At 41.0% G+C, this 14,831-nt stretch overlaps 1 protein-coding gene across 3 annotated transcripts in view; it reads left to right on the forward strand.

Annotated features, from left to right (window-relative positions):
- The window catches only part of FTO (FTO alpha-ketoglutarate dependent dioxygenase), a 376,265-nt gene that overhangs the window by 156,629 nt on the left and 204,805 nt on the right, over positions 1-14,831 (forward strand). For all 3 annotated transcript variants that reach the window (XM_024747440.1, XM_024747442.1, XM_024747441.1), the window contains exons 6-7: positions 5,302-5,445; positions 11,692-11,811. In XM_024747440.1, the coding sequence (XP_024603208.1) occupies positions 5,302-5,445; positions 11,692-11,811 (264 nt within the window). The remainder of the gene's footprint in view (positions 1-5,301; positions 5,446-11,691; positions 11,812-14,831) is intronic.

Here is a 14,831-nt window from a genome sequence, read left to right on the forward strand (position 1 = left end):
AAAGGGAGTATTGAGTGGCTCAACTTTGACTGAATCCCAGGATGCCAGAAAGGGAGTGCTGGCAGATAAAGGCTGATCCCTGAATGACTGGATTGTGAAAGATCTTGGATATCAGGTTAGGTGTGTTTTAACTTAAGTTGGTTCAGCTGGGGGTTATTGATGATTTATTTATCGCAGTAGTGACATATTGGAGATGTCTTTAAGAAGATGAAAATGATAGAGACATCAATTAAACCTGTTGGTCTGAATTAAGGTCATGGCAACAGGAAAAAAGAAGAAATTCCCTTGACTAATGTAGGAGACATAGTGACAGACTTGGCAACTGATTGAAGTGGAGGGAGGAATGTAAGAATGAATGAGTGAGTGGATGAATGGATGAACAAATGAATGAATGAGTGAATGAATGAACACACTAACCAGGTAACTCTTTATTGGTTGCTTGTCATACGCTGGGCTTTTGGGTGACTCTGAGGTTTCAAGCTTGGGTGATTTGGAGATGACATTACCATAAGTAGAAATAGGGATCTAAGACACGAGGGGAAGATAGTAGTTCAGTTTTGAACAGGCTGAGTCAGAGCTGCCAAGAGGAGAGGTCCAGCAGACAAATGTAAATTTGGGACTAAAACTTGTGAGAGATCAGGAAACCTTTCCTTCTCCACCTCCTATGATAAATACACACATTCAGAATGCAGTTTGAAAAGTACCCCTCTGGCCTTATTTCCTTTTTTTCCAAGTGGACCATCTTAACTAAAGTAGCAGTGCTTTCAAAATATCCTGAGGTTTAGCTTTCTCTGCTTTAGTCATAGCTGTATTTGTATCTTCTAATTTTTAGGCAAAATCTTGAGCGTTAATTAATTTTTAAAAAAGAGGTGGATATGCATAGTGATAATAATAATAATATAATCCCAAATCTGTATCTTTTATATTATCTCTACTTTATTTCAACCTTATGATACTTTACTGATTAGACATACATAATGTGAATGATGTGACTTTCCTGCTTTCTATATTATAGATCAGGGTCAGCAAGTTCTATGCCTTTTGGGCCAGCCAGCTCTTTTTGTAAATAAAGTTTTATTGGAACACAGCCACACTTACTTATTTACGTACTGTTTATGGCTGCTTTGGAGCTACCATGGCAGAGCTGAGTAGTTGAACACAGACCTTATGGCCTGCAAGCCTAAAATATCTACTATCTGACCTTTTTAAGAAAAGGTTTGCTGACTCTGTTTTACATGATCCTGTGTATACAGGCTCTAAAGTTAAAAGGAATTTTTTAAAAAAAATCATCATTTTAAGGGTAACTTTTTATTTCTACCCAAAATCGAAAATTCAGTGCTGGTAAAGTTACAGTGAAACTGTACATTCATACACTACTGGTAGTTTCTCTAATTAGTGTATTTTTTGGAAAGCTATATGGGGATATGTGTAAAGCCCCATAAAAATATTCATATCTTTGATCTCATAACACTGTTTTGGGGAATCAAACCTAGGAAATAATTCAAAGGAAGTATATATAAAAAGATATTTGTCTGGTATGATTAACAGTAGTGAAAAGTTGGACAGAACCTTAATGCCTTTATATTATGTGACTTGCTAATTAAATTGTTAATGTCACCTCATGAAGCAGCATTGACCATGGTAGTCTTGAATACTTATGTACAAACAGTGAAAAGTAGCATGTACATTGATATGTATATATTCATTACAGCTGTGTGTGGATGAAGAATTACATGCAAAAAAAAATAATTTATTTTAAATAGAATATGGCAGGATTATGTTTTTATCTTATTTACAACTTTTAATTTCATCTTATTGTTCTCAGTAATAGAAGAGGGAAAAGATTTTTTTCTCCAACACTATAGTTAACGTTATGGTTTCCCTCAATACAGAGAGGAAAAAGTCCATGCAACTTTATAGCTCTCACTTGTTCTACAAATGTCCTTTCCTTCATACAGTATTAAATTAGACATCTTTTCTGTGCCAAACAAAATGATTCGCTATTTTCTGCCTATTCACAATATGTAGGAAACAGATTGTCTTAAGGAAATGTTGTTCTGAAATTCATTTTAGTTAATCAGAGAAGAAATCTATTCAGTTTTTAGTTGCAAAAATGTGACTAGAGTATGTCTGATGACTCTCGACCTTTATTTGATTTTAGTTTTTTTCTGGTTGTGACAGAATGTTCTTAGGATGCAACACAGAATATATGTTTTTTAAAAATTTAAATTCTATGTATAATTATATTTTGAATAGGTAGTTACGCAAATGGTTCAAAACTCAAAAAGTACCTAAGAGTGTACAGTTAAAACCTATTTCTCCTCACACCAGCCAGCTCCTCTTCCCCAGAGGCAACCAATGTTATCAGATTTTTGTTATCCTTTCATTGATACTTAATACATATATAAGCAAGCACATATGTAATTTTTAAAATTTCTTATATAAATGGTAGCCTACACACTATTCTGTACTTTTTTTTTTTTTTTGCGGTACGCGGGCCTCTCACTGTTGTGTCCTCTCCCGTTGCGGAGCACAGGCTCCGGACGCACAGGCTCAGCGGCCATGGCTCACGGGCCCAGCTGCTCCGCGGCATGTGGGATCTTCCCGGACCGGGGCACGAACCCGCGTCCCCTGCATCGGCAGGCGGACTCTCAACCACTGCACCACCAGGGAAGCCCCTATTCTGCACTTTTTGTTTTGTTTTATTTTAGTAAACCTTGATGATAATTACTTATCAATATGCAATTCTTAGAGTAGGGAATTTTTTTTAAGATATGATACAAAAGCATAAGCCATCAAAGAAAAAATAGGTGAATTGGACTTTATCAAAGTTAAAAACCTTATGCGTCAAAGGGTACCATCACAAACGTGAAAAGAGAGAGTGGGAGAAAATATTTGCATATCATACATCTCACAAGGGGCCCATATTTATATTTATATAAAGAACTCTTACAGCTCAATGATTAAAAAGATAACTAATCCAACTTTTTAAACAGATAAAGGATATGAATAGACATGTGTCCAGACGAGATATACAAGCGGCCGATAAACACATGAAAAGATGCTCACCATCATTAGTCGGGGAAATGCAAATCAAAACCACAATGACATACCACTGCACACCGCTGGAATAGGTATAATCAGAATCACAGTAACAGGTGTTGGTGAGGATGTGCAGAAATTGGAACCCTCATACATTGCTGGAGGGAATGTAAAATGGCGCAGCCACTTTGGAAAACGGTCTGGCACTTCTTCAGAAGGTTAAGTTCAGAGTTACCTTATTGCCCAGCAATTCCATGCCTAGTGTACACACCCAAGAGAAGTGAAAACTCGTACATGAATGTTCACAGTAGCTTAATTCATAATAGCCAAAAAGTGGAAACAGCCCAAATGTTCATCACCTAACGCATGGAGAAACAAAAGGCAGCGTATCTGTACAGTTGAATGATTATTTGGCAATAAACAGGAACGGGGTGCTGACACATGGACAACATGGATGAACCTTGAAAATATACTAAGTGAAAGAAGCCAGTCACAAAGGACCACATATTGTATGATTTCGTTTATATGTAATATCCAGAGTAGACCAGTCAAATCTGTAGATCCATAAAGTAGATTTGTGGTTGCCTAGGGCTGGGAAGCCTGGTAGAAATGGGAGGGGGTGACTGGTAAAGGTACAGCGTTTCTTTCTGGAGTGATAAAAATGTTCTAAAGTTAACTGTAGTGATGGTTGCACAACTCGTGAATATACTAGAAGACGTTGAATTGTATGCTTTAAGTGGGTAAATTTTATGACATGTGAATTTTATATCTCAATAAAACTGTTACCACTCCCCATGCCCTCCCAAAAAACGAGGCCTGATTATACGTTCTTTACATCAGATGAACTCTAATCACCCAGGAAAAATATATATATTCCCCCCTCCTTTTTTTTTTTTGGTTGCAATCATGGCTCCACCAGAGTTCGTTTAACTGGTCTTTTATTGATGGGAAATTTTGTGTTGTTTTTAATCTTTTATTATTGTAGATGGCATTTCAATCAATTACCTCTTATGTAGGTTACTCCATACTTGGGAAAGTAAAGGTGCAGGTAGAGTACGTTTATAGACAGAATGTCATTAAAAAAATGTTGTAGGGTTGTCTGTGGGACAAAAGTGAGTGGTAATTCATTTCCATTTTTTGTTTTCTCTTTGTAGTAAATTGGAGCCACTGCCCTTCTGCTCCCTACACTTCGGGATCTTCATATTAAAATACATATTAGTCAAGCTTCTGTTTTTGGCACAGAAACTTCATTTTTTTCCCCCAGGCATGCCCAGGTCACATTGTATCAAGTGGCAGTAACCGTGCAAAGAAATTTTGTACCAGGGGATTAGCCTTCAAGGTTATTTCGAAGGGATCCATTTAAATTGTAAATATTAAAATAAAAATACTCCGGGGAGACATTTCCCTCATTGGGTCTAAAGGATATTTACAGCTGGCGTTTTCTCATTGTAGGAAATCGTGTCATTATCAAAACAAACGGATGCACACTCCACCTGCATCCTCTTCTTTTCTGACATATGCTCATTCAAAGAGGGAGTTTGTCCATTTGACCTCTGTTTTGCTCCCACAGACTTAGAGAGGGATGGACTAGTTATCTGTGCCTTTGCTGATACCTGGGCACTAAGTTATGCCTTTCAACACGCCTTGAGGGTATGAACCACATATTCTCCATTATTTGAAGAATCTATTCTGCCAAGGCAGACTTGCAACTGCCTAGCATATGCTTTTCGCAGAAAAGGAAAATGAGTTCTTTGCCCTGCGTTTATAACTTCATTTTTTTCCCCATTGCTGTTCTATTTTGTGTACTTTTGAACCAGTTCTACAGTCTGGTTACTTTTTTTTCCCCATTGTTAGGTGCAGGGCACTTGCGATAAAGTCAGTGTTCTTGACTTCTTGGTTAATTAGTTATTCCTCCAATAACTACTTACTAAGTTTCTTTTATATTTAAGACTCAGTTCTAGGTGCTGCAGTATATGTATAGTATATACATTTTGAAACAGGGCTTTAGCCTTCAGGGAGCCTACTCTTTGGAGGTATGAAGCCCATGTAATAAAAAGCAGCAAGATGAGTGACCCAGGTGACAGCCAAGCTGGCAGCACAGAGCCCAAGGAGAAAGCTACTAGAGTCATTCTTAAGTTGAGGAGCATAGGCTGACCTGTGAGGGCGACAGGTCCGGGAAGGGGACAGACGTCCTAGGAAGAGAGGGATGGTAACCTTGGAGTTTGCTTACCATCTCGGTGGCTGGTTCTATCTCTGCAGTGCTCAACGGGGACCTTGGATTACATCTTACAGCGCTGCCAGTTGGCCCTGCAGAATATCCGTGATGAGGCGGACGATGGTGAGGTCTCTTTGAAATCCTTGGAGCCAGTGGTTTTGAAACACGGAGAAGAAATCCACAACGAGGTAAGGACTTTCAAGAACTGTGAAGATTCTCTCCTACTTGCTAGCTAACAAGTTATTCGGCCACAGTTTGCTATGAGTATAAGAGACAAGGGATGGTTCATTACTTACAATAGGAGTAGCCAGGGCATGAGCATTTTTGTGCCAGTTCTCCAAGCCTCTGTTTCCACCGGGTAACGCACAGTGGGCTAGATAGCATGTGCACTTGGAGGGGTTGTGTTCTAGAAGAGGAGCCTGACCTGAGGTAACCCGACTCTTCCGTGATGGGCAGTAGGCATGTCTGTCGTTTGCTCCAGATCAAGACACGTCTTTATCCTCCAAGTCTGTTAGCAATCCTACCCTTTCTTCTGGAGGGAGAAACTCTATCTTCCAAGCGTGTTCACTATAAAGACATCCTTGCAATGAGAGTGTGAAGCAAAGGGCAAGATATGTAGAAACACAAACAAGAGACCCATGAAGGATAATCTTCCAGCAAGGACTGATGGAAACTGAAGGTGGATCCTTGGAGCAGGTGGACCCTTAGGAGCCTTGCCTTTTGTTCAGGAAATTAGTAGCGATTTTGCAGTCTGTGGGACCAGCATGTCTGGATCCCATGAGTCAGTGTTTCAAAAACTTTGTTCGTTTCATTAATACGTTTTCAATTTTTACTCTGTCTTTGGACTACATATATTGTTATCTCTTCAATACTTTTAAAAGAATCAGCTCATTTTTTATGTAAATAAAAGTTTTTAAAAAGGAAGCTTTATATTACCACTTTTAAGTGGAAAGCTGGTATCACTATCCAAAAGAAAAAGTAACCAGAAAACTCTAGCCTGTGAAAACAGCAATGTTATACTATTCCAGCAGATGCTTTTGGCCGGAGAAGGTTTGGAGCCTACAGTCTCTATTCTTCACGTTAAGAAGGAAGATTAGTGCGCAACTTCCTGTACATTCTAAAAGTCATTGAATTCTACACTGAAAATGGGTGAATTTTATGGTGGGTAAATAATACTCCCCCCCCCCAAAAAAAAACCCATTGAAATGAAAGTCAAAAAGAGATTACCAAGTGGTAGAGAATCTTTGAAGATTATCATCAATCAAAGACTTTTTTGGATATAATTAGAAGGATTGGTGGAGAATTAGAATACAAAAATGTTCTCAATCATCTCAGTAAATAATTGCTGAGCATGCGCGAGGCACTCTTTCTGGGTGCTTTCGGATATGTTGGGAAATAAAATAGACATTCTAGTGCAGGGAGATGACAATAAATAATAAACACACTACATCAGTTTATTATATAGTATGTTAGAAGTTGATAAGTGGTACAGGAAGAACCAAACAGGGCAAGGTAATGGAGATTGAGAGAAGCAGAGAACACTCCCGCTGACAAGATGTCCTTTGTCCAAGGTTGAGGAAGAGAGCCATGTGGTTTTCTGGGGAACAGCATTTCAGGCCGAGGGAGACACCACTGCAAGGGCCGTGCGGGTGGGAGAATGCCTGGTGTTCGTGGACTAGTTCAGGGACGGTCCGCTGTGAGTGGTGGGAGTGAGGCTGTTAGTTACAGGAGATGAGGTCACGGAGGTGGTGTGAGGGGATGGGGAACCGCAGATTATATCAGTCGTTGGCGGTGTCTCTAAGGACAAGGGCTTTCCTTTTTACTCAGGGTAATAGCGAGCCGTTGAGGGGGTTTGAGCAGAGGAGAACAATGTTCCCACAGTGCCATGTAATATCTTTAAAGAGATATTTACTTATCTTACGAGCTGCTCCTCGACTTGAATAGAGAGGTCTCGAATCTGAGTAACGTGTGTGCCAGTCTTCTCTAATCCCCCAGTCTTCGATTCTTCAAGGTCATCTTCTTGCTTTCAGAATGAGTTCCATATGTCAGGACACATCATCAGATACTCTCCTTTGGCCATGCAAGTTGGCGTGCTCACGCTCTTCTGCGTTCTGTTGTTGAATGAGAGCACAAATGTCTATAATCCTTTCCACGGTTCTTACTGTTTGCTTTCCTCTTTCTTAAAGGCCATGTGCCTTTGCTGGACTAATTATAGGATGAAGCCCTTGGTTTCATGTCTGCAGTCTTTTGGGCTGTGTCGGTTTAGAAGTGGTTGGTTTTCCTTGTCTTAGATAGTTTCTAGCTAAACAATTTGGGGACTTTGGAGATTGGAACTGAGTACCTTAAGAGGGAAATGCATAAGCTGACCTGGGACCAAATCAAGAACCCAAACTAACTTGGCAGAAGTAGGTGTCATCTGCTTACCTGTAAGAGTGTTGGAAATGATTTCCAACTCTACAGTGCTGTGGTGACTCAGAAGTACGGTTTTGGAATCTTACAGACTTTGCTCCCCAATGCCTAAGTGTCCAGTGACTAAGGTTCAGGTAGGTGGGTGGATTCTGTTTGTGCTTCCCCTTCAGACTTTTTCTAGACATTTCTAGGAGAAAAGCTTTTCTTGATTGACCTTTTTCTTTTTAATTAATTAATTTATGGCTGTGTTGGGTCTTCGTTTCTGTGCGAGGGCTTTCTCTAGTTGTGGCAAGCGGGGGCCACCCTTCATCGCAGTGTGCAGGCCTCTCACTATCGCGGCCTCCCCTGTTGAGGAGCACAGGCTCCAGACGCGCAGGCTCAGCAATTGTGGCTCACGGGCCCAGTTGCTTCGCGGCGTGCGGGATCCCCCCAGACCAGGGCTCGAACCCGCGTCCCCTGCATTGGCAGGCAGACTCTCAACCACTGTGCCACCAGGGAAGCCCTGACCTTTTTCTTTTTGACTATTCCATGGAGAAGGCAGGTGCAGGTGAAATAGGAAGGTTCTAGAGATGTTTCTCTGGGTCCCAGCTATGTAACTAACACTATCGTGAATGTGTGTTCATTTTTCTTTGATGATTCAGAAGGCCCTTCAAGATCCTGCAAGTTCCCTAGGCTGTCAGTGTGCCTTCTGATACCTGTGGGCATTAGGTATCTTTGCATTGTCACTGCACCAAAGATTGAATAATAGTGAATTTCCATTAAGTGTATGTCTGAAACCTGGGAGTTTGTTTTAAAAGCATCATGAACCCCGAGAGCACCTCAAGAGAGTTCCGGAAGCTGTGAGCCTCCCAGGAGGGACTGCACTCTGGAGAAGGGATGAAGACCCTCCTCCTGTCATGGCTAGCACGTTATCAGTCAGTCAATATGGTGAGACTGTGATTCTTTTTAGCCTTGAAGTAATAAAGCTTCTGTTCTGTTCTGAATCCTGACCCTTTGGTTTTCATGCAGCATCCACCCTGTGGCTGCAGCTTTCCTTCCTCATCCCCAGAGTTTGGGGTGGAGGGGTGCACACCTTTTTTTTTTTGGTAACCCAAACTGAATCAAGCAGCTGGAAATATTTTTTGCTTCCTTAATTAATTTTAAGGAGGGAGACAACTGCTTCTCTTGGCAGTGTTAGCACTGGTGAGGGTGGCATTGGATGAATATCCTGTAATATTTTTTGCCCACAACATCGAAGTGAAAAAGTCAGGTTATGGAGTTGATTAAAATACATGCCAATGGGTTTGATGCCCACAAAGATTGTATCTCATGGGCAGTACTTCCACCCCTGAAAAAAACACTCTGTTGGGAATAAGCTTCAGGGTTGAACTTTTCTGACTGGCCTCCGTGGAACGGGGGTGAGCATGAATTGACATGATTGTTGAAACTTCTCTTGCTCAGAAGATTTCATAAGATTGTGAGATTCTTGAGGACAGTAAGCGGTGGGCCTTGTGGCCTCATTTGGTCTGTTTTCTTAGTATCTACCAAGTGCCTGGCATATGGTCGGCTGTTCATTATTAACCCACTTAATCCTCACCACAAACCTATGTGGTGATTATGTAATTATCCTTATTTTACAGATGACAGAACTATTCAGTAGTGGAGCCCAGATCTGAACTGACTCCAGAACCCTTATTCTTAACCATGACACTGTCTGCTTCAAAAGACAGTTGGGCATCTAAGGAGGAAGATAAAGTCATTATTTGCTAAAATGGACAGGGTCTTTCTTTGCTCTCTTGTCCAACAGCAATGTTTCCAGGTATGCCCCTCTCCTTGCTTCTGAGTTTTCATTTACTGAAATCCAGACTCTATTGTACCTTTAAAGGCAGAATGAACTAATTACATATGATAATTATTTTGCTTCCTGGGATATCATGGTTGCCAAGGTTTATATGTTCTGTTCTTATAATGGAAAAAACCAGCCCAAAGATAGAAAAACCCTTTCAGCTCTCCCAAACATAGGGCTTGATGCTTTGCTGACAGGTTGTTCCTATAGTGTGAATAAATTTTATGTGAAATCTATTAAAAAGAACTCTTTTTTTCTTGTAACAAATTATGTTGTTAAACCTGCATCTAAAGAGAAGTTGAACTACATTTGTATTCATTTTCCTTTCAAAGCAGTTAAGTTTACCTCTGTTAACCACTGTCTTTTAATACTGCAGATAAGGTTTAACAACTATTGTCTGAATATTGTCTACATTCCTCTTTTTTTTTTTTGTTTAAACAGCTTTAACTGAAATCAGTTCTACGTATCAAACAAACATTTAGTTAATGTAAACTAAAACCCTTTCATATGACTTGGTGTTCTCAGATTAGTTATTTGAGCCATTTTCACCAATGTTAAATCTTCACAAGTTGCTTTTGTTTGCCTCATGAAAGTTCAATATGGATAAACAAAACAAAAAAAATTCTTTGTGGTAACAGGTGAAGCTTATAATAGCTCTATGCCTGTATATGGAACATGATTACCTTAGCAAAGCCAACCTTACTCACCATTAAGCTGTGAAAGCTCTACATTTCTTGAGACAACAGAGATAGAAAGAGCTTTGGGATGAATGAAGTTGTACTTTGATTGTAAAATTTGATTTTCAAGTTGGAGATGAGTGAAAGAAAATAGGAAACAATTTCTTATTCTTTCAAAGCTTTACTCAGCCTCTCACCTACACATATTGGGATTATTTCAATTGCAGGAAGCAGAAAACTCAACCCGAATTAGTTAAGCAAAAAGGGCTTCAGGAATAGCTTGATCAAGGGTCAGTTGATGCCACCAGGACCCGGTTTTTAACTGTTCATCTTGCAGCTGCTTCCTACCGTGTTGCCCCCATTCTTCCCATTCTGCAAAATGTTTGAAGAATCCTCTTCCTGTATCTTCTGACAGTCTCAAGACTTACTCTGATTGAACATATGCCTGTTTCCCCCAAACCCAGTTATGTGACTAGGAGAAGTGTGGTGGGCTGATTGGGTCAGATTGGGTTGCACATTCCACTCCTGGTATAAGAGCTGGAGCTTTACCCAGACCACATGGACTGAGACTGGGGAAGGGAATGGATTATCAAATGAATAATGGGGTTTGGCTAGGATAGAATGATGCTAAGGAGGCAAATATTTGAAGTTTACCATACTAGGTTCATAGGAAGGAAAATAAATTAGTAGCGTCTTTACTGTTCTTTTTACCTACTGTCATTTGCCCTGACTGAACTGAAAGCGACAATTTAAATGGCTCCGTAGGTTTTATGCCACCGTAATTAACTTTATATTGTTCAAGTTATCTGAGTTGATGTTACCACCAGCCCCTCCTGGCCCATGGGTAAATTCTTTGTTTATTTTAGATCTAAGAAACTTAAAATTGATATCTTCTAATATGTGGCTGTGTTTTGCTCTTAATACTAGGTCTTTAAGAAAGATATTTAATGAAAACATACTTTGTTTGATTATATCTTTCCCATCCTACACAGTGCAGGCTGCTGTAAACTTTAGGATCTCAGGATCTGTTGTTGATTGACTTATAGTTTCCTCATGTCCGAGTGATGAACCAACCAACAACCTGGGTTGTCTCAGTAAGCTTTTTTTTTTTTTTTTTTTGCGGTACACGGGCCTCTCACTGTTGTGGCCTCTCCCGTTGCGGAGCACAGGCTCCGGATGTGCAGGCTCAGCGGCCATGGCTCACGGGCCCAGCCGCTCTGTGGCATGTGGGATTCTCCCGGACCGGGGCACGAACCCGTGTACCCTGCACAGGCAGGCGGACTCTCAACCACTGAGCCACCAGGGAAGTCTTCAGTAAGCTTTAAGACTACTCTCTTCCTGACTTGCAAAAAGGCTCAGGAGACTCCAAGTTATATTGGGAACTGGTTAGGCTGAGCTTTTCTCACCTTTTCTCACCCTATGGCTGTGAAGTTACTGGAGGAGAACTGAGTGACGAAGTTTACTGTCCTTGATTGTCCATCATGGTGGCATTATAACCACAGTCTTGTCTTTATGATCCCCAGGTCGAGTTTGAGTGGCTGAGACAGTTTTGGTTTCAAGGCAATCGGTACAAAAGGTGCACCGATTGGTGGTGTCAACCTATGACTCAGCTGGAAGAGCTGTGGAAGAAGATGGAAGGCCTGGTAAGTATCTGGGACCGGATTTCCTGGGATGTTGTGCTCCGGCAATCCTCGGCTGCCTAATTTGCATGGGTAAAGGCAAGAGAAAGACAAGTATCATATGATATCGCTTATATGTGGAATCTAAAAAAAATGATACAAATGAACTTATTTACAAAACAGAAGTAGACTTACAGACATAGAAAACAAACTTCAGGTTCCCAAAAGGGAAGGGGAGGCGGGGCTGGATAAATGAGGAGTTGGGGATTAACAGATACATGCTACTATAAATAAAATAAACAACAAAGACCTGTGTAGCACAGGGAACTATATTCAATATCTTATAATAATCTATAATGGAAAAGAATCTGAAAAAAAATAGATTTATTTTTTCTTTTCTTTTATTTATTTTTGGCTGCGTTGGGTCTTTGTTGTTGCACGCGGGCTCTCGTTGCGGTGAGCAGTGGCTACTCTTCGTTGCAGTGCGCGGGCGTCTCATTGCGGTGGCTTCTCTTGTTGCAGAGCACGGGCTCTGGGCGCATGGGCTTCAGTAGTTGTGGCTCACGGGCTCTAGAGCGCAGGCTCAGTAGTTGTGGCGCACGGGCTTAGTTGCTCCGTGGCATGTGGGATATTCCCGGACCAGGGCTCGAACCCGTGTCCCCTGCATTGGCAGGCAGATTCTTAACCACTGCGCCACCAGGGGGGCCCTAGATTTATATATATACGTATAACTGAATCGCTTCGCTGTGCACCTGAAACTAACACAACATTGTAAATCAACTATACGTTAATTAAAAAATAAATAAAGACAAAAATCTCTAAATTAGTGAGTTAGGTTACTCTTGGGAAGGTAGTGGGAACAGCCAAGGATTTTGTCGGTACAAGCTTAGTTCCGTGCAGTGAACCTTTATTGAGCGTTTCCGACATGTAAGGCACCGTGTTAGACATACACGGGGAAGCGACGATGAGAACACAGTACAACTCTTAAACTTCATTTGCATTTTTATATGCACCAGGCACTATTCTAAGAGTTTTCCCTATATTAACTTTTTTTTTCCTTTTTTTTTTTTTTTTTTTTTGCGGTACGCGGGCCTCTCACTGTTGTGGCCTCTCCCGTTGCAGAGCACAGGCTCCGGACGCACAGGCTCAGCGGCCATGGCTCCCGGGCCCAGCCGCTCCGCGGCATGTGCTCTGCGGCATGTGGGATCTTCCCGGACCGGGGCACGAACCCGTGTCCCCTGCATCGGCTGGCGGACTCTCAACCACTGCGCCACCAGGGAAGCCCCCTATATTAACTTTTAAAGTTCTTACAGCAGTCCTGTGAGTTGCAGAAACTGTTATGAACCTTAATTTATAGACATGAAAACCAAGCCCTAGAGAAATTAAGTGCCTCGCCCAAGGTCATGGAGTAAGTGGCAGAGCGAGACTGAAACCCAGGCAGCCTGGCTTTGTAGCTTGTGCTCTTAACCACTACATTCCGTTTAACAAGGAGAGAAGCATGAATATAGCCAGGTGTTGCATTAGCTAAAATGAAATCCTGTAATAGAGATTTAAAAAAAAAAATCACCATCCAGAGGCCGGAGTATTAAATTCGGAGCACTGGAGCTGGGACAGTTGTGAAACAGCAGATGTGGCTTTTGGGCACCTTGGGTGGGGAGAAGTAGGGTCGGATAAGGCATTCAGAGAGGATCATTAGGCCCCAGGAACTGTAAAAACAAGATCAGGAGTGGGGAAGTACAGTGTGATCAGAGCACGGGATTCAGGGGATGTGTCGTAGGAAATGTAGCTAGAAGGCAAGTTGAGGCCACTTGGAATAAGTCTAAATTAAAATAATAGTAATAATAGCAAATACTTATGTGATACTTATTAAGTACCAGACACTCTTTTATTTAACTTCTATGACAACCCCATAAAGTAGGTATTTTTTCCCCCATTTTACACGTGAGGAGACTGAAGCACAAAAGGTTTACCTGCCTTCCTCAAGGTCATACAACTAAGTTGGGGAGCTGGGATGAGAACTCAGGAAGACTGGCTGTAGGGTCATGCCATGTATCACGTCACTGTTCTACCTCCAAATCGTCAGGTATGGAATGTAGTGGAAAAGTGATAAAAGCCTGCTGACCTCTTGAGAGAGTCCTACTGCACAGACTTTGAGATGTGCTAGAAACAGTGAACTGATTTGCAAAAACGGGTAGTTATTGCTAATCCCTATTTTATAATAATGAAAATATCAAGTCACAACCCTGAAGGGGCCCCAGTTCGAAAGTCCGGGTCAGAGTCCAGAAGTCTCTGCTTTTCAGACATTTCCTTAAATCTTTAAACCATGCCTTTTCATGAATATATGTCGGGGGGAGGAAAGTTGTCATCCTTTTAGTGTACTAATGGTATCCCAAAAATGGATTTCTCCAAAGACTTGAATCAGTGCAAAATGGAGCATTGTAAAACTGGGTTTGGAGGTAATGAAAAGTTCATGCTGAAATTTCCTCAGTTAGTTCTGTTCCTAAAATTAGCCTGTGTGGCGTATGCTCCATTTTTATGGGATGTATACATAAGGCAGCTTCACTTTTAGGGAATTTCTTTTTCACTGTGTAATTCTGGTTTTGTTTGCATCTGAGTTAGAACTTCTTTACTTGCTGAACCTTGACACTAAGGCATCAGTTTGACTTTGGGATTGTAATTTGACAATTCTTTGAATTAGAGCTGGCAAACTCTAACAACTAAACAATTAGAGTTGGCAAAATAAGAAGGAAACTCACTGATTTTTTTTGAATGTTTTTGTATTGCTTTTGTTCAAGGGCTTTTTTTTTTTTTTAAGTGAAATCTTTGGTTTTGTGAGCTTACCAGCGATGTTCATTATGAATTCACTTAAACTGTTTAGTTATTTATATATTTTTAAATTTGGCGGTGATGGCACATTAGATCGACTGTCTCCCTTTATAACTCTCGTGTAAAAATACTAAAAAGAAGAACAGTCTTGGGAATTCTCCAGAGCGAGTTTCCTTGCAGTTGGTGTGGCATTACTAAGTGTTCTGAGTGAAATCAAT

This window comes from Neophocaena asiaeorientalis, unplaced genomic scaffold (genome assembly GCF_003031525.2).
Source record: "Neophocaena asiaeorientalis asiaeorientalis breed wild unplaced genomic scaffold, Neophocaena_asiaeorientalis_V1.1 scaffold438, whole genome shotgun sequence".
In the NCBI taxonomy this organism is placed as follows: Eukaryota; Metazoa; Chordata; class Mammalia; order Artiodactyla; family Phocoenidae; genus Neophocaena; species Neophocaena asiaeorientalis.